Genomic DNA, 20182 nt, shown 5'->3' with positions numbered 1-20182 from the left:
CATCATTAACAGCCAATGACGGACCAGCATTCCTGGTGATGCCAGTGGTGACCAGCACATAAATACAAACACCTCATGGCATCGCCATACAATACATGGCCTACTTGTGCACAACGCACAAGTTGGCACCTCGACAGAGTGCAGTTCTAGTTTAGATTGTAATTAGAGAAAAGAAAAGATGAGTGTTAAAATGTTTTCATTTACTGCTTTCTATCATTTTAGTGATTTCATCAATCTTGATTTCAGTGGGTGGGGGCAAAGCGTACAAGTGGCTAAATACATGTATCTTGTCTTTTTAGACACAATAAGCCCATGCGCCGCAATCATTCATGGGCAGCATGTGGGTGCTGCTGCGGTATTACTGCAAATAGTAATAAATAAAATCGGCTGCATATTGTGTCTAAAAAGACACATTTAGCCACTCGTACGCATGCCCCCACCCACTGAAATCAAAATTGCTAAAATTCCTAAAACGATAGAATGCAGTAAATGAAAACATTCTGACACTCATCTTCTCTTTTCTCTAATTACAGTCTAAAATATGAACCCTTGTGAGTGTGTTAAATGACTGTGTGGTAGAAATGCTGAAGTGCTCTCAGGAAATCACTAAGAACGCATGTCGAGTGGTGTGTAACGAGCAGTATTTACAGTGTGTTAAACAGCGCGTGCCCTCGATGCGGGCTCAAAGTCGCTGTATTGGATGCCCTTCGTGTTGTATTCTCTCCTCCCCCTCCTCCTCCTCTCACCCTCTGTCTTTTGCTCGCAGGGGTTCTTCGTGTCAGTGTTTTACTGCTTCCTAAACAGTGAGGTAAGCAAATCCCGCATCCTTTATCGATCGAACGTTTTTTATTCCCCCCCAGGCGCAGTCGCAGATGTGTTATTTATATCCCCCCCACCTCCCCGACTTTAGGCTGATTTCAGTGTCCCTGTGAAATGCTGCTGCTGCCGTGTCTTTAGTGCTGGGAAGCAGGGGCGTCGCACCAAATTCTGGGCCCTGGGCACAAGGATTCACTGTGTTATTTTGTGCTTTAACTATTGAAAAATAGCAGATATACAAGCTCACAGCGCTGCGAGCTTGTAGACCTCACCTGCTATTTTTTTTTTTTTTTTTATCGTGCAAAAAGTCGTTGAAGGTTTTTTTTTTAAAACCTATGTTTCTATGTCAGTGGTGCTCAAACTTTTTCATGTGAAGGACCCCCAAAATGATATGTATTTGGCCACGCACCCCCATCTCAAAACATTTAGTTCCAGGGGCCCCCCAAAAAGCAAAATTTTAGTTACAAATGTTCGCTTAAAAAATAAATATATTCAAAAATTGGCACACATTTTCACGACTTTTCAAAAATAGCAGATCTACAAGCTCGCAGCGCGGCACTCGGTGCCGCGCTGTGAGATTGTATATCGGCTATTTTTCATTAGCTCAAGTATAAAATAATTAAGGCCCCTCCACCTTGGGCCCTAGTAACTCAGTCCCACTTTTGACGCTTTTGTCCCACCCTTGTGACGCCCCTGCTGGGAATTGGGAGGGAGAGACGATGCTTTTTAGGGAGGGAACCAATTTAAAGGCCTCAGCTGAAAGTGGCTTCGTACCAGTGACATCGGTGCAACGTGACATTGTCAGCCCCGCTGGCACTTCAAATATTAACCCATTTAGGGCAGGAACGCATCCGTATTTTATGCTTTAGCTATTAAAAAATAGCAGATATACAAGCTCACAGCGCGGCACCGAGTCGCCGCGATGCGAGCTTATAGATCTGCTATTTTTGAAAAATCTTGAAAAACATTTGCAAATCTTTGAATGTATCTTTTTTTTAATAAGCGATGCGTAATATTTTGAGATGGGGGTCGGCGGTCAATTACATATCATTTTGGGGGTCCTTGACATGAAAAGGTTTGAGAGCCACTGATCATTGAAACAGGTTTTTCAAAAAACCCTCAGAAGGATTTAGAAGAAAGACATTTGTAGAACCGGGTCAATATATTCAAAGACTTGCACAAATTGTCAGGATTTTTCAAAAATAGCAGATCTATCTATCTATATATCTGCTATTTTTCAATAATTAAAGGAGTAGTTCACCCCCAAAATGACTTTTTCTATTGATTACTCATGTCATGCCATGGAGACTTGAGTTCAATAATATTTTTTTGTATTTGTCGCATTCCTATTTGATTATAGTAAATTTACCCCCATTGATTCCGGATGGGGAACCAAATGCATGGCCCTGGATGGGAAACCGTCAGGGTAAATGTACTATAATCATTTTTTTTGTCTTAGGAATGTGACAAAAACCCAAAAATATTATTGAACTCCAGTCTCCATGGCGTGAGTAATCAATAGATAAAAAGTCATTTGGGTGGGTGAACTACTCCTTTAAAGCATAAAATTCTAGTGGTTAAAGCGGTTCAACTCTAAGGGTCGATTCACACTGTAATAAGGAGCCTAACTAATTTCGGTTCGGCAATGTCCAGACCCAAATATGGGTTTCCCCTCCCGGTTCGGGGGGGGGGGGGGCGTCAACCGACTAAACTCGGCTCCACGGTGCTGCCGAAATGTTGTGACCTCCCGACTTCATTTCGGTACTCAGCGGTGTCTTCTCATTCATTCAGCCCGGCTCCAAGTTCATATGCTCGGCTGTGAAGCCAAGGAAACATCGGTCGCTGACTTCCATTGCTTGTGTGGCTGTGTATTGAGCGTCGCAGAGCGGATACATTGTCAGCTGGTTCTCGCTATGGCTGGAGACGAGTGATGGACTGGGAGGCGCGAGTGCGAGACACACAACACAACACAACACACACACACACACACACACACACACACACACACACACACACACACACACACACACACACACACACACACACACACACACACACACACACACACACGCGTGTGTGTATCGCTAGTCGCCGACCGTTTTAAAGAGAAAAGAAGAGCTTAAACACAACTTTGCTAGTTTGATATGTTTTCCACGACGAGTTGTGACTGTGTGTCTGATGACATCCATGCAGCAAGAGAGGCAGCCACGGCATGTCTATAATATGAGCTTGTAGATTAAATGTTTTTGACAGAGCTCGAGCGTTTGTGAGTGTGTGAGAGAGAGAGAGAAGAGACCCCGTAACTGGTGCTGCTGCCTGCTGGAGCTGCTACTCACTGGACCTCCAGTCATTCAGCGTGCAGCGCGAGGGCCAGTCAGATATGTATCCGCCCTACAACGCTCATGTATCGGCCACAAACGTTGTCATGCCATGGACCTCCAATATTTACAAGCGACTTCGGCACTAGACGTTAATAAAGTATGAATGGACTCCCCCCGAGCTTGGAGGTCGGCTATTTTCAGTGCTTGATTCCACACTAAGCATAGTCAAGTCAATACAGTTTCTTTATTGCTATTTACAGTAACACTTCTAGCCCCCATAACTAACATCCAACCATGAAAGGTTGCGTTGTATCTTGGGAATGGGCTTATTCTGTGTAAAATGACATATTTAGCCACTTGTACGCAAGCCCCCAAGTCCCAACCACTGAAATAAGAATCTCTAAAACAATAGAAAGAAGTAAATGAAATAATTTTAACACTCATATTCATTAATTACAATCTAAAATATGAACCCTTATTGTAAAAAACTAAAGTTGTCCTTTAAGTTCAGGAGAGTTGAATAAGGCAATTCTCTTGAAGGCCGCCTTCAAGTATGGCATGGAAAGAGGACATTTGCATTTCTTTCACCATAGTAAAAACTGCATTCATGGTCTGGAGAGGACATGTTTTACAGACTGATAAAAGGGCAAATTGGCTCAAGCCACCTTTGATGTCTATGTGTGCACGTGCCTGGCTCTCGACACACAGAAAGCATTGTTAAAAAAAAAAAAGCAGTGTTATGTTGTAGAGCGGGTCGTGGGTAGTCAGTCAGACAGACATAATTCACATACCGTCACATGTGTTTGGTGCATTCCCCTTTAAGGTGTGCGATTACGTTGCTGTGGCTGCACCAGTCAGTTGGGTCTCCAACGTGCCGGTGAATCGCTAATGTTCACAAGAAAAGTGCCTACAGCTAGTCTCTCGGGGAATAAGAACGCTGTAAGTCTGTGCGTAATGCTACGTTAATGTTCCCTACCTGCTTGAATAATAGGTTCATTAAAAAAATCAAAATAGGGACAACACTAGAATTAAATATTTATGCAATGTGATTAATTAAAGGCGTGAATGCACTGGGCTGCAGAGCCAAGATAAGATTAGAGCGTATTGATTCTTCCCTTAAAAATAGGTTTATGCAATGAAATGTGTGTGTTATATAAAATTATATCTGGGAGTTATGTTTGCATGCACACAAATATAGCACTGAGAATATTCCAGGACCATTATCCTCCAGACCATTATGTAACCTGGATGTTATACTGTATTATCCTGATCATGATATACTGGTATTATCCAGGCTGTCATGAACATATTGTATGTGTCCTATTCAGGACAGGAATTTCAGGGAGGCCATGAAGGCCATGGCCGTCGTTGCCCCCTCAGTTTGGCCTTGTGCCCCTCTAAAAAAATGGCATGACCTGAGGCCACAGTGGCCTTAATGCCCCAGCTGACTGTACCACTTTCTTCTCTGTCTCTTTCTTGTCAATAGCCAATTTAAGCTTTGTACGGCTACGGCAGATGACAACCGCAGCTGGAAATGATCAGAGCTCGATAGATAAACCTGCCGCTGTTGCGGCCGTCTCTACTACGGCAAGAGCTAGCTTTCCACGTAGCGTCTACACAACGCCTGCTGCGTAGACGCGTCGCCATAGGAACCAAAGAGTTCAGTGAAAGGGGTGGGACCCCGTCGCCGACGGCTGTTTGCTTAATGATTTGGAAGTAGAAACGGGCTTCTTAAATTCCCCAATATGTACACACCAGTGTCTCTTTCTTGTCTTGTAGACAACGGTGTCTTTTGTTGAGATTCTCAGCTATACATGCCTTACCCCTTATCGATGTGAACTTCTTTGCCTTTGTTTTACTATTTATAAAAAACATTTTAAAATACTGTACATCGGCATGTTGTGAGCTATTTGAAATATTCAAAAATATTTTAGAAATAGTTAAAAATGGCAAAAAGGTTTAGGGATAAGGCATGGATGAAAATAGAGCCCTCTGAACTTTTACGTCCCCCATCTTTAAACCAATGCCAGGGGTCATCGATGTGTCAGTATGTCCATGTCCCCTTCAAATCTTCTATTTAAAAAATAAAAATACTACAGCCAGTATACAGTGGCTGACTTACAAGTCTCCAGGTTTTATATAAGGAATATAATTGCAAATCACTCATCATGATATTGGATTATCCACAGATTCCACACTGTTCATATTCACAATAGGCATTCTCATCATCACAATGCCTGCTGTCCATTGTTGAATGCTGAAGTATAAAATAGGTTTAAAGTTATTAAACATTTTTTTATGATATAAAGCAATGTTGCTTATTAATACCCGCTCAAGGACCCCAGGACTTTGAGAACCACTGGCCACTGGTGCCAGTACTCCCAGAAACGCCATTGCAGAGAACCATACCAAAAGATTTCTTCCAAGCCAATGAATGATCTGAACAGTTTAAGAGCTGCGCTTCTCAAATGCCCAACACTCTAATAAAGAGCCCAGGTTTTTTAAGCAAACGAACAATGTGGATGATGTCAACATGACAATTCTTCTCTAATTGCCTTTAGTGCTTAAGTTCAAAGCCATCACTTTGGAAACATTTGAAAGTGAAGTAGGTAAGAAAGTAGTAAAAGGTTCAGAGATGGCCATGGAAATAATAACAATAATGTACTTGACTTTTAAAGCAATTTTTGAAAATGGATTATAAATTGCTCCATCTACACTGTAGATGGAGCAATTTATAATCCATTTTCAAAAGCTCAGCTCAGCTTTCCTACTTAATTAAAACTACTGATTTAGCAAAGATGCAAATTTTCATCCGCAGTCCCCACATGAAAACATGGAACAAAACAGGCAAACAAGGGAGCACCTTAGTACACCTTAGTACAGTATTTTCTGGACTATAAGGCGCACCTGACTATAAGGCGCACTGTCAATGAATGGTCTATTTTCAAACTGTTTTCATATATAAGGCGCACCTGACTATAAGGCGCACATAATAGACGCTACTGTTGCGTTATGCATCCAACAGATGGAGCTGTGCTAAAGGGAATGTCAATGTCAATGAATGATCCATATATAAGGCGCACTGGACTATAAGGCGCACTGTAGTTTTTTGAGAAAATTAAAGGCTTTTAAGTGCGCCTTATAGTCCGGAAAATACGGTATACAAAACATAAAAACATACATACAAGAAAAAAGTACAACATTGTAAAGTGCATCTATATAATTTAGCAGCATTTTTTTAAGGGCAATACAAAATTGTAACTAAAGTAACTTGTGCATAAAGTGCAGTATTGCTTTCAAGTAAGTAAAGGATTCAAGTAACACAGGATACGCTGTTAAAGTGCACTAGACTATTAGAGCAGGCACGTGCACACAGACATCAAAGGGGGCTTGAGCCCCTGCCCTTTTACCCGTTTGTAAAAAGTGCCCTCTCCAGACCATGCATGCTGTTTTCACTATGGTGAAAGAAACGCAAATGCCCTCTTTCCATGCCATACCTGAAGGCAGCATTCAACAGAATTGCCTTGTCCAACTTGAATGCAGCATCCTATGTTGAAAGAATCTCCCTCTCTGTGTAGAAATCCATGCTGTACGGCACATCTCCAGTATTAGACTTGATTATGCTTAGTTTAGTGTGGTATCAAGTACTGAAAATAGCTGACCTCCAAGCTCACAACGCGTCGCACTGCGACGCGTTGTGAGCTTGGAGGTCGGCTATTTTCAACCCATTCACCAAAGGCCCTTTTAGAACTTTCAGACCCTGCCTCTCTAACGCTCTCTGCACGTCCCCGTATTAGACTATTACATGGTTACAGGTTTGGTCGTCGAGTGACCATTTTCCCTTTCCGTGTTTCAGGTGCGGTCGGCCGTGAGGAAGCGTTTCCACCGGTGGCAGGAGCAGCACTCCATTCGAAACCGGATGACCCAGGCCATGTCCATCCCCACCTCGCCCTCGCGGGTCAGCTTTCACAGCATCAAGCAGTCCACGTCGCTATGAGACGGGGAATTCGGGCCTTGTCCTGGGGCCTATAGCGATGTTTACTTTGGGGGCAGGGAACCTGACTAATAGCTGCCCTGGATTCATCCAAGGGGACGACTGGGGCATGGCTGGGGAGAGAGGGAGAAAGGAGAGAGGGAGAGGCTGCGCCACTTTCCAGGAACTGAGGAAGGACGTTAAGAGGACTTGCGGAGGTAAAGATGGATAGGGAACAAGGGTGGAGGACAATGCAGACTCTGTGAAACAAGAGCCTGGTAGATCAAAAGACACAAACAACGACCAAGATGACTTTGGGGGCTTGTGAGAAAGAGACGGTATGTTTTGAGAGCTTGGAATAGAAAAAAGCTTCTGATACCTTATAACAGAGGTCTTCAACAACAGGGGTGTCCGGGATCCCTAGGGGGTCCTCAGAGTTACTACAGGGGGTCCGCCAAATCTTGGTGTGATCATGTTTGATCACTTGAAAACTAGCATCCCTATTCTTAGTGGAACATTAGCTATTTTTTGGCACAGAGGTTTGGTGTAGAGGGAAAAGAGCGGACTAGTAGGTATTGACAGTTCAAGTGGTTAAATATATGAAAATACACACTAATCCAACCTACACTGATGATAGCGCTGTCAAGTCTAAACTGTTTAAGAAATAATCCATGTACATCTGCCGATATGTAGTGGGGGTCCCTTCTTCATCTCTCTCAGAGCTAAGGGGTCCTTGGCCTGAAAACGTTGAAGACCCCTGCCTTATAAGTTTTGCCTGCCATAGAAATACCGTGCTATATTCCAGCTTGTACTGTGTTTCACTGTTTTGTTGCTATTCTTTGCATCAATGTGAGTTTGTGACTAGTGCCGCTGGACCGCACTGAACTGACTTAAATCCCATTATTGACACTGGACTTGAATGGCCCTCCTGTTAGGGGGGCGGTGGCTAAGTTATTATAATGAACTTTTCAAAATGTTACTTTTATTTCGCGGTCACAAACGATTGTGAGTTCACACAGTGTTCATTTATTTGGCGTCGTGCTGTCTTTCTCTATCGGTGCCCCCATGCTGTCATGTGTTAATTTCCTTGCCAGAAAGGTCAAACACGTTCCATGCACTATGATATAACTCGCTTTTGCGGTCCCCCATTATACACCACGCCAATTCTCGGGGACCGAAGGTCACTGAGAAGGACAGCCTACTAGCCGTCATCTACTTTCCTTCCATTTACAATCTATATCAGTGGAATTGCGTCTAGAAGCGTTCGATTTTAGCGGGGCTATACATAGATGTGTTTGTTTGCTGCACGATTTCCAAATACTGGTTTTGTGGTACACACAACAAGACGGCAGAGCATATAGAAATCCAGTAGAGTCTTGGGCGGTATTCTGTGTATTGTGAAATACAACGTTGTAACATGAACTGAACCAAATGATGAAAACCACACACTGTAAGTCATATGAGCGTATTATCATTGTGATCAGCACTATTACCATCTACATTCCTGCACTGCCAACATAACACGCTTGCGTTTTTTTGTTAAACATTGTATATGTACCTCATCTTTCTCACTCAAACCAATTATGATGTCAGTTGCTATTGATCATTACCATGCCTTTCGAGTTACTGTATAGGCCTACTATACGTGCGCTTTGGTTGTTAAATGTGAAATAAACAAATGTCTATTTATTAGTAGAATTTCAAATGGCACTGTAATGTATAATAAAATTTACTGTGATGTTGGTGTATTTTCCCCAATGCCTTGTGTTTTATAAATTATACGTCTGTGTCACTGTTCCGACGTCCCATTAGTCTGACGGTACCTAAACCTAACCTTAACCCTAACATCAGTAAAACTATGCCTAAACCTAACCCTAAGGGCTGTTTCATACTCCACCTATTGAGCTGAATTTATTTCAGGTTGGTTCGGGGAGTACACAAATTCTCTGTGGCACCGAACAGCCGAATTAATGACGGTACCCATATCCATATCCATACCCATATAGTTTAGACAGAGCCGAACCGAAATAAATTCGGCTCTAAAAGTAGAGTATGAATCGGCCCTAACCCTAATCATCGTCGGAGTAATCTGAGTCCCCAGTAATGAGATGTCGGACTTAAGGGCAGTCCCCGTCACGAACATCCTTTGTTACTTCTGAGTAGGCCTGGAATTTTGTCATATTATGGGCGCGGCAACATATAAATTGTTGAGGGCACAACGGCCAAATGCCAGGGCATGAAGGTCATCAAATAAAACAATGATTTTAAGCCACAGAAATAATTAAACCAATAAATCTTTCAATACATATTATTACTATTATATAAATGATGATACTTGATCAGTAGTCACAAACATCCTTTGTTACTACAGGCAGGCCTGGAATTATTTTCATTTTAGTCCGAGCGTTTCAGGCAAGAATCGTGCACTTTATGAAAGAAGCATGAGATTTGGCACACAGTTAGAACATGCCATATGGAACATTTTTGGCTATAGGGGCATCACAGATTTGTCTTGGGAAACTTGTGGGAGCCAATCAAAGTTGGGCTCTCATAGACTTTACTATATAGTAAAATAATACAAAAAATAAATATGCTTTAAGTAGCATGTGAGGGGTCAAACTAGGTGTTGTTCGGGATTCTGAATCCAATGCAGGCATTTGTTTTGCACGAAAAACATTCCTTTCCGAGAAACGGACGCCAAAAAACTGTGAAAAGTGATGACTCATCAATAAACCATAGTTTTATTGATTGATTGAAGAATGTATTAGAAGTTTGCAATAGAGAAAAGTACAGTTTCATGACAGTACAAATCACTGGTACAAGGTCAACTAAAAGGAGATCCTAGAAAGCCGAGGCTTATTTCCACAGGAACCACACTTTAAGTATCTCATATAACATTGAAAGACAGACGGATAGAACATAGTACTTTATCTAGGATAATATCAGTTTCAAAAGCATAACATCAAATACAAAGGCAGAAAAAAGAATAATAAAAAATAAATCACTTTTATGGTGTCCGTTTTTAGCCCAAGGAATGTTTTTCCTGCAAAACAAATGTTTGCATTGGATTCAGAATCAACACCTAGTTTGACCCTTCACATGCTACTTAAAGCATATTTATTTTTTGTATTATTTTACTCTATTGTAAAGTCTATGAGAGCCCAACTTTGATTGGCTCCCACAAGTTTCCCAAGACAAATCTGCGATGCCCCTATAGCCAAAAATGTTCCATATTGCATGTTCTAACTGTGTGCCAAATTTCATGCTTCTTTCATAAAGTGCACGATTACATCAAAATACTGCCCGAAACGCCTGCACTATATATACATTTTTGAAGGCATTTTTGAATGCCAGGGCATGACGGCCATCAAACAAAACAATGATTTTAAGCCACATAAATAATTAAATGTATAAATCTTTCAATACATAGTATTACTATTTCGACACAAAATGTATGTATCGATCCATATTACATATTCAAAAAGGACAATAAAGACAGACAAGTATAACATTTGAAAATACATATAGATTAATGATAATAATAATAGATTATAAAGTAAAAGCAGAGTCACAATTTAACAAAACACCTCCCAAGACAACCAGAGCAAAACAAGGACACATATACAAGTCAGGTTCATCACAGCACAAAGATCATGCAACATCATATCATATGATTCATATGATGACCATGTTTTCGATGATGCAAAATCTGGAATTCAAACATTAAGGGCATGGTCTGCTGATCAACATAAGAAAGAAAGAAAGAAAGAAAGAAAGAAAGAAAATACATGGCCTCTCAGATGCAGCTACCAAAGGAAGGGGGACAAGAATCTTTCCAATTTAAGAGAATCAGACGCCTTGAGTAGGCTATGCTGTCCAAGAGTATCTCACACAAGCCAAGAATCTCTGATAGTACACCTAAAAAACCAAGCATAGGGCACACTTCAACCTGTGACCAAGTTAGACCTGTGATATTACCTAAAAAGCAAGTCTCTTGCACACCCAAGGTGACATGTGTGTCGAGGAGAAGACCAAAAGAGGGTCAAACGCACTGAAAAAGAAAAGCTTTAATGGGAATATACTGAATACTGTGTAAGTGTGTATTCCCATTAAATCTTTTTTGTTGCATTTGAAGACAGTGTGCAGGGGTTTTTCTTTTTCATATGAATATACCTCAAATATGGAGAGGACCAAAATGTTGACAGACTTGGGTAAGATCACAGCAGTCCGGGAGCCGTGGGGGTGAACGTGGATTCGCCTGTAAAAGTTTTTTTCTCAACTGATTCTTGTAGCTTGGGGTCACCTCTTAAGGATTCAAGAGGATGACCAGTGATATCCATTGAGCATTTTGTATTACCCCTTAATGCCTGAAACATGGGCTCCCATTGACTTTCTATACAGGAGGAAAATACCCAGAAAAAGAATATTTTTCTGGGTATTTAAGGAGGATCTGAGGGGTCTAACTAGGGGTTTGTCATGATGCTGAATCCATTGCAGGCATTTGTTTTGCACAAAAAAACATTCTGTGGGCTAGAAATAGCCTCAGAAAACAATACACGTATGGGTGAGTATTCATGTTAGTCGGAGGCCTTAGGGTTTTTTTCTCGTGCTAATCAGTCTAAAAGTGCAAAGTTTTGCACAGATGTAGCTCAGGGCATGCTCTAATGATTTAGCTAGGGCGCCCGAGTCGGCGACCTTCGGGGTCACCACAACACCCACAAAACTCTGAAAAGTGATGACTCATCACTTTTCATCACTAAAGTCGATGGGAGCCCAACTTGATTTGGCCGCTGTGGCGACCCCGAATGTCGCAGACTCGGGCACCCTAGCTAAATCATTAGAGCAAGCCCTGAGCTACATCTGTGCAACATTTTGCACTTTTAGACTGATTAGCACAAGAAAAAAAACCCTAAGGCCTCCGACTAACATGAATACTCACCCATACGTGTATTGTTTTCTGAGGCCATTTCTAGCCCACGGAATGTTTTTTGTGCAAAACAAATGCCTGCAATGGATTCAGCATCATGACAAACCCCTAGTTAGACCCCTCAGATCCTCCTTAAATACCCAGAAAAAAAATATTTTTCTGGGTATTTTCCTCCTGTATAGAAAGTCGATGGGAGCCAAATAATAATAATAATAAATGCTCAATGGATATCACTGGTCATCATCTTGAATCCTTAAGAGGTGACCCCAAGCTACAAGAATCAGTTGAGAAAAAAACTTTTACCGACGAAACCACGTTCAGCCAAAAATCACCCTTTTTTTCCCGGACTAAAAAGACTGGTTGCAAATCATTTTTGAGGGGCAGAAGGCCAAATTCCTGGCCTACTGCTGACTATCAAAAATTATTATTAATTCCATATGGCTCAATGAATTTAACTTAGAGACAATAAAGTCACACTTGTGTAGTCTGTTTTACATGACCAGAGTGAAATTAACAAGACAAATCTACACTAACATACATACAGTAAGTAGCATAAGATGAGAAGTGTGGTCCCCTCGAAAACGAGTCGCTGCAATGCTCTATTGACATTTTCAAATAAATAAATAAATAAATGCTTGTGATTTAAAATCTCACACTGGCTCAGTAGGTGGAGTGGCCTCCCATGGGAAACGTAAGGTTCCCGGGACACTGAACCCAGGCCCAAACTGCTCCCATGAGCATTTTGGCCGTTTTTTACACAGGTTTCTACTGTTGCTTGGTCTGGATATGGCAGCCTGGAACGGTTGTTCAAGTGCAGCTAAACTTGGCATGTTAGTAAATGTGCCACAATTAACAATAATGCATTGCACCTGTGCAGCTGACCTGCGGAACCTGAGAATATACCATTTTGTCAAGATGGGGAGAAGTGTGGAGAATAGTTAAAGTGACCATTGTGTTACATTTTGCAAAGTTGTTTTACTGTAATTTAACAACATAATAACCAGCGCAGATAGACGAGACATTCATGGATTTATATTTAAAAGTAACTTTTATTTCCCCCCTGGACCCAGGGTATGGCAGCTGCATACCCCTGCCATACCCAAATGACGCCCCTGGGTTGGTGCCTAGCATGGCTACCTCTTCCTCCATCAGTCATTTAATGTTATACACATTGTGAAGCACTTTGGATGAAGGCACAATATTAATGCACCATTTACCAGATTCTGTGTAATTATAGAGAGATCATATGGAACAGGGTGTTGATGTCAATTAGGGACTCACAAACTTTAACATAATTGTGTGATAGGTAGTCCAGTAGACATTTGGGATGACAGCTGTTGTACCTTCAAAGATGTTTATAGAATGGTATCATTCATTAATGAACACAAATGCTGAATATGGACTTACTTAAAACTGCACTATGTACTATGTACTATGTACTTGGATCAAGACTATCAGAGATGCATATTACCGAGTCTGACTTTTACTTACTTGATAGTCTTGATCCAAGGCTAGTGTTCTACCCTGGAATTGAACCGTGGTCTCCTGCACAAGGGCTCGATGTTCTACCACTGAGCGAACAGCACCTGCCTGCTCGCTCATGGTAGAAATAAAACTTTGACCCTCAGGGCTGAATTCGTGTCAAACCAGAAAACAGGATGTTGTCAAATGCTGTGTCTAACCTAGACAAAGGATCTAAATGTCTCAAGAGAAAAGGAGGGAGGCAAAATGCAACCACCCCAATTGTATAAGTTATATTGTATGTAACATACTCCGCCATACAGATTGGGCAAACTTTTATTCACAAAGAATATAAATACAGCTTTAATTCGTTCAAAAGAAAAATAAACATCTTTGATTCTGAACTTACTAAATCTTAACCAACTAAAACCCTATATACTTTGTTGAATCGCTTTGCCGAAAATGGCCGATCGACATCACGTTAAGAACTTGTAGATGTCATATTTTTTGCAGAATGTTCGTACCAGAATAGGGATGCTATAGCGTTAAGGACAATAATGTGAACGCTGGCTTTGACTGAAGAAGAGTTAAAGACTATCTGCAGTAGCTGGCCTGGGGCACATCTGAAATGAGTCTTACCAGGTACAGAGTGGAAGGCTGCACTCTGAATGACATTTCATCGTTGTCGGGTGGAAACCTTGTATGTCCAAAACCGTTTGTTTTTGTATTTATCATTTTAAAAATGACTTAAACTAGTGAAAACAGCCAGTCTACCACCACACAACGCGAGGCGCTGTGTGCTTGTAGATCTGCTGTTTTCACTACTTTTGTGCGACGGCCTTGTGTGATGAAGCAGGGCTTTACTTTGTGAAAGATTTTACAAATTTGAAACTTGGAGATACAAGGTTTCTGCCCGAAAGTGATGATTTCTATGACTATGTTGGTTCTTCAAGCCCTTGAGACTGCAGAACACACAAAATACATTTTGAGTATTGTGTGATCCTTTTAGTATGCGGCTCAAGGGGCAGTAACACTGAACCGAAGTGTTTATAAATATGTCACTCCTGTACCCCGTCAAACATTGGCCATTTTCTTCCACGGTCCGAGACAAAAGGGAATATCTATATTTATAACTTCAGATCACAAGCCGTAGACCTAAAGGGAAAGTAACCCGGAGAGAAATCAGGACACGGGGATTATGTCCACACAATGATCGGGTTGGGATAAGGGTTTTCAGGTTCATTACTGGTGACATTTCACATGGATTCCATGAATTTCATTTCTTTTGTAAAGGTTGGCCACCGGGTCTCTCAGGCATTTTTCTTTCACCTAATTGTACACGAAAGAAGGGCCAGGGAGCGAGGAGAGAAAATGCCATGCAGGCCTATGTTATGAGCGAGGTCCAAACACACGATCATGCTGATAAGTCTGCACATGTGAACTTGTACTATCAGGACACCGGCAATCTCTCGAGACAAGAGTCAATGATGGCTACGCTCTCTCTTCGAGGGAAGAGAGACAGACCGAGTGGGCGTCTCCCTTTCTTTGACGAAGGCTTGCCAGATTGAGTGGTGGAAAAAGTACTCAAATATTTTACTTAAGTAAAAGTATCAATACTGCAATGTAGAAATACTCTGTTACAAGTAAATTTCTGGAATTAAAAATGTATACTTGAGTAAAAGTAGGCTACAAACGTATATATCATTGATTGATTGATTGAAGACTTTATTAGAAGTTTGCATAGGAAAAGGTACAGTTTCATGACGGTACAGTTCACTGGTACAAGGTCTACTAAAAGGAGATCCATGAAAAATCTAAGCTTATTTCCACTGGAAACCATTAAAGTATCTCATATAACATTGAATGACAGACAAATAGAACACAGGCCTACTTAAAGTCCTACGAAAAGTAGAAAGTACGCAGAATGTCCCATTTCACAGGTTTTCATATGTCGCCTATAAAATGTATAAAGATCTTTATACAATAATTGGCCTAAATGTATATAGGGCTGAAGTGGTTAATGCATGTTTTGTAATAATAATCAAAATCTACAAAGTAACTAAATAATTAGAACGGAGTAAAAGTACAATATCTGTGGAGATGTAGTGTTAAATTAAAGTATAGAAAATTGGACATACTTTAGTACTTGTCTTAAGTAAATGTACATGGACATTTTGTTTTCTCTTTTTGAACATTATATGTATTTAGGGTTGTGCGCCCCCCTACACATACACTTGATTACAAGCAGGCCTACAATCCATTCTGACAACCATGCACAGTTGATAAGACAACTGTTGTACAAAAAGAAAAGAAAAATCTCTATTAGAGAATATTACATACAATAATATAATATTGTGTAGTGATGTGAGTGTGACTTCCTAAAATGATTGGTATTTCTGTTGTTTCTCAGTTCCATCTGCTTATTTGATCTCTCTACACATTGCCAGTTAGTCCAGACTCGTGATTTGGTGGCAAAAGCACTGTGGTTAGAGAACTGAATCCAAATGCATTATTAGTCCATGGCCCATACGAGTTGTCGGTATCAAAAAGGTGGCAAAGGTTACCATGCATTTTTGAAAAGCTCTATATCTGTAGATTATATTTTGGTATGATAACCCTTTCTTATACACAGCTAAATTGGTGTTATCAGCCGCTAGAGTTGGTGTCCCATTAACTTTACATTACAGGAAAAAAAGCTAAAAATTAATCTGCTTTAAGTAGCATAAGAGGGGTCAAACTAGGGGGTTTTCGTGATGCTGAATCCATTGCAAGCATCTGTTTTGCACAAAAAACATTCCTTGGGCTAAAAACTGTCCCACAAGACTATAGTTTAGTGATGAAAAGTGATGAGTCATCACTTTTCACACTTTTGTGGGGGTTGTTTTAGCCACAGGAATGTTTTTCGTGCAAAACAGATGCTTGCAATGGATTCAGCATCATGAAAACCCCCTAGTTTGACCCCTCTTATGCTACTTAAAGCAGATTAATTTTTAGCTTTTTTTCCCTGTAATGTAAAGTTAATGGGACACCAACTCTAGCGGCTGATAACACCAATTTAGCTGTGTCTAAGAAAGGGTTATCATACCAAAATATAATCTACAGATATAGACCTTTTCAAAAATGCATGGTAACCTTTGCCACCTTTTTGATACCGACAACTCGTATGGCCCATGGACTATATCGGTTGCATGTCTGTTACATTTGAGACATTCGTGACACGCTAGATAGAGAGCATTGTGTCCCATGTGTAAACTCCCATCCATCCATGCTGGCCAGGACACTGCGGGTCCCATTAAACAGATCAGACTGTTGGAAGCCTGCATGACAGAATGTTGAGGAAGCTGATGACTGTGGAGTCACACCTCCATCTAGTGGCCACTGTGTGCCACTGCATTTATATTTTGAGGTTTCAGGGAATTCATACACCTGTATACTCCAGATCCTAACCTAAATTCACTTACAGAAATAGTAGAGGAAACACCTAGCCTGATTATCAGCCTGAAGCAGTCCACTCTGGGCTGGATCCAGGCTAGGAAACTGAATTGTGGGGAGCTTGAGAAATAAGCAGAACAGCCATCCGTCCAGTTAATCTGGACAATAAAGGCCTTAGTCTACCCCATTCATTGACACCAGTCTTACATTTTTAAATAAACTGTATTGACGTTTTGCAGGGTTTACAATCCTTTAGCATGTACAATAAAGTGACAATAGTCATACAAATACAACAAACGTAATAGAGCAAGTACAAGGAGTATATGTATATGTAATAAGAGCATTACTTTTCACCAGTCTTACCTGTACCCTCCATGAACAACTTATGAACAATTAGACAACAGGTATAGGATTCCAGGAAAGCAACAATAGTGGGGGACGGTTGAACAGAGAAATATTGGGAAAGGGTCAATGGTGTTTTATAGCTAAAGGGTGGGGCTAGAGATAAATCTAAGGAACAGCTTCAGGCTATAGTAATAAAGGCCAGATTGCAGTTCTGTGTCACGACAGCTAGAAATGAAACCCATTGGCGAATCGAGCCGTCTCCGATGAAGCCCTGGCAAGATTAATCTCGCCGGCTGCCAAGAAATCCAATAAATTATAGTGCAAAGAAAGTCAGTTATGCCAAATTTATGGGACGTGTCACCAATCTGACCATTACGTTGGTGGAGGTTATAGAGATGCACGTCAACTGACTGAAGAGGTAGATTTATATCCCCACAGCTGTGTCAATGTCAATCATGCAACGAAACACAATATCCAGGGAAACAAGCCAGGGTGGATATAGAGATGTTTTGTTGCATATTGTGGACCTGTCATTGTAAAAATAAATAGGCCTAAATATATTTGCTTATGTGTAGTTACACAATGCCATTATTGGCATTAATAATAGGCCTAAATAAAAACAGTAAAATAAAATAGAAAACATTTTGGAATTGCAACACTGACCTTGCAACGCTGACCTCTAAATCATTGCATGCTGCCTCCTCTGATGAGGCTGCCTATCCCATGCACAATTCAGTTGGTCAAGAAAAAGAAACTGACCAATTTAAGCATTGTGTTTACTTTTATTCAAGTACACAAAAGGTAGTTCACAATTGACTGTGAATTTAACAATTATCCAAATAAATAAATAGCCTACAAAAATAATAGAAAAAAAATAGCGTTATCATGAAAAACATAATGTTTTTTCTTTTTTTTTTAAAGGTCAATGCTCCATATTCAGATAGTATTCATTGCAGGAGTCTCTACACCTCTTTAGTAAACAAAAAATATGAATCTACTGCTGATTAAGTAAACATTTTTTTACAAGATGGTCACATTTATTTTTTAAATGGAAATAGTCTGCTTAGAGCTTTTTCATGAAGTACGGCTCTTTCCTTCCCTACATAATAGGGTAAGCAAATACATTCTAAAACATGTTAGCAGTCTACTCAAGAAGTGTTTAGAGTATGTCATTGTGGCTGCTGTGTGCAGGGGCGTCACACCAAATTCTGGGCCCTGGGTACAAGGATTCACTGCGGGCCCCCCATCAATGTTAACTATTGAAAAATAGCAGATATACAAGCGCACCGAGTGCCGCGCTGCGAGCTTGTATATCTGCTATTTTTGAAAAATCGCGAAAAAATGTGTGCAAGAAACCTATGTCAAGGACCCCCAAGATGATATGTATTTGGCCACGGACCCCGATCTCAAAATATTTAGTTCCAGGGACCCCCAGAAGCAAAATCTGAGTTCGAAATGTTCGCTTAAAAAATACATATATTCAAAGATTTTCACACATTTTCACAACTTTTCAAAAATAGCTGATCTACAAGCTCGCAGCGCGGCACTCGGTGCCGCGCTGTGAGCTTGTATATCTGCTATTTTTCAATAGATAAAGTTATTAGGGCCCCTCCACCTTGGGCCCCAGTAACTCAGTCCCACTTTCCTACCCCTTGTGACGCCCCTGGCTGTGTGTTATGGGGGCTTTTAAGCCGTGACATCATTATAGGCAGAGGAGAATCTGCCCCCAGAGCATTTTCTGTCCCTCGCTATTTCAAAAAACAACGACTAAAAAATAACGACTAAAGTATCATTCTAACACCTTCCTTTCAATAACAAAGAGAAGAAAAATGTGTAAATAGTAAAAATAGTAAAAATATTCACGGAAACTGGGGGCAGAAATTCTCCTCTGCCTACAAAATGATGTCATACTTAACAGCCGAATAGCAGTCAGCAGCAGCACTTTGTACCCAGGCAGCAACTGTCCTAAAGTTAGTTGGACATCTGCCCTTGAACATCTGGTGTTGTGTTGTGAGCGTAAGCAGCACTGGCACCTGCACTGGCAGGTTATAGATCATGATAGATATGCATTTTAAATATAAATTATCCAACTTTAATTAAACAGTTAAGACTGCAGCTTCACAAACACTCAGTCTGTAACCTAATTCAAGAGGCCAGGACCTGGGAGTCAGTAGCCTATACCTGCGAACTGGAAGGTTTCTGTTTCTTCTTGGCATTTAGTAAAGGCGTTAATTGAGCAATATATGCTCCTAATAGTTAGGATGGGTTAAATATAAAGGTCAAATTCTGGATACTGGATTACACTTTAATGCAGGGGTCTTCAACAGGGGGTCCGGGACCCCTAGGGGGTCCTCAGAATTACTACAGGGGGGCCACCAAATCCTTGTGTGATAGGATAATTATTTTCAATTAAAAATGTGAACCCTCACATCCCTATTCTGAGGAGAACTTAAGCCAAAAATAGCAGATCTACAAGCTCTCAACGCCTCACGCTGCGAGGCGTTGAGAGCTTGTAGATCGGCTATTTTCAGAGGTTTGGTGTAGAGGTAAAAAAAGAGCAGACCAAGTACAGAGTGAAAGGTCAAGTTTACTATGTCTCGACGATTGAAGAGGCTAAATGTCTGACAAAAATATGAACAAGAATCCAACATAGACTGATGACAGTGCTGTCAAACAAGTCAATGAAAATCCGCAATTCTGCATAACGCATTTATACAATATTCATGCTTCATCTGTCTCTCAGTTAAGGGGTCCCTGGCCTGAAAACGTTGAAGACCCCTGCTTTAATGCCAAGATCACAGTAGCCTACCACAGTCTGGCCATCTGGCTGCCATCTAACTCTACCCTCCCTCACTGTGGTTACCATCTCCTTGTTCCTTCCATTTTTATCACTCAAACTACATCCTA

At 40.9% G+C, this 20182-nt stretch overlaps 1 protein-coding gene across 1 annotated transcript in view; it reads left to right on the top strand.

Annotated features, from left to right (window-relative positions):
- crhr1 (corticotropin releasing hormone receptor 1) overlaps positions 1–7134 on the top strand; it is a gene marked incomplete at both ends in the record, with an annotated part of 198324 nt that extends 191190 nt beyond the window's left edge. Inside the window, 2 exons of the mRNA XM_080747505.1 lie at positions 767–808; positions 6994–7134. Of these exons, the coding sequence (XP_080603631.1) occupies positions 767–808; positions 6994–7134 (183 nt within the window). The remainder of the gene's footprint in view (positions 1–766; positions 809–6993) is intronic.
- Between the last annotated feature and the right edge of the window lie 13048 nt (positions 7135–20182).

The sequence above is a fragment of the Nannobrachium achirus genome, assembly GCF_963921795.1.
Source record: "Nannobrachium achirus genome assembly, chromosome: 18".
Taxonomy (NCBI): Eukaryota; Metazoa; Chordata; class Actinopteri; order Myctophiformes; family Myctophidae; genus Nannobrachium; species Nannobrachium achirus.
This window is presented reverse-complemented; position numbering and strand designations above follow the sequence as displayed.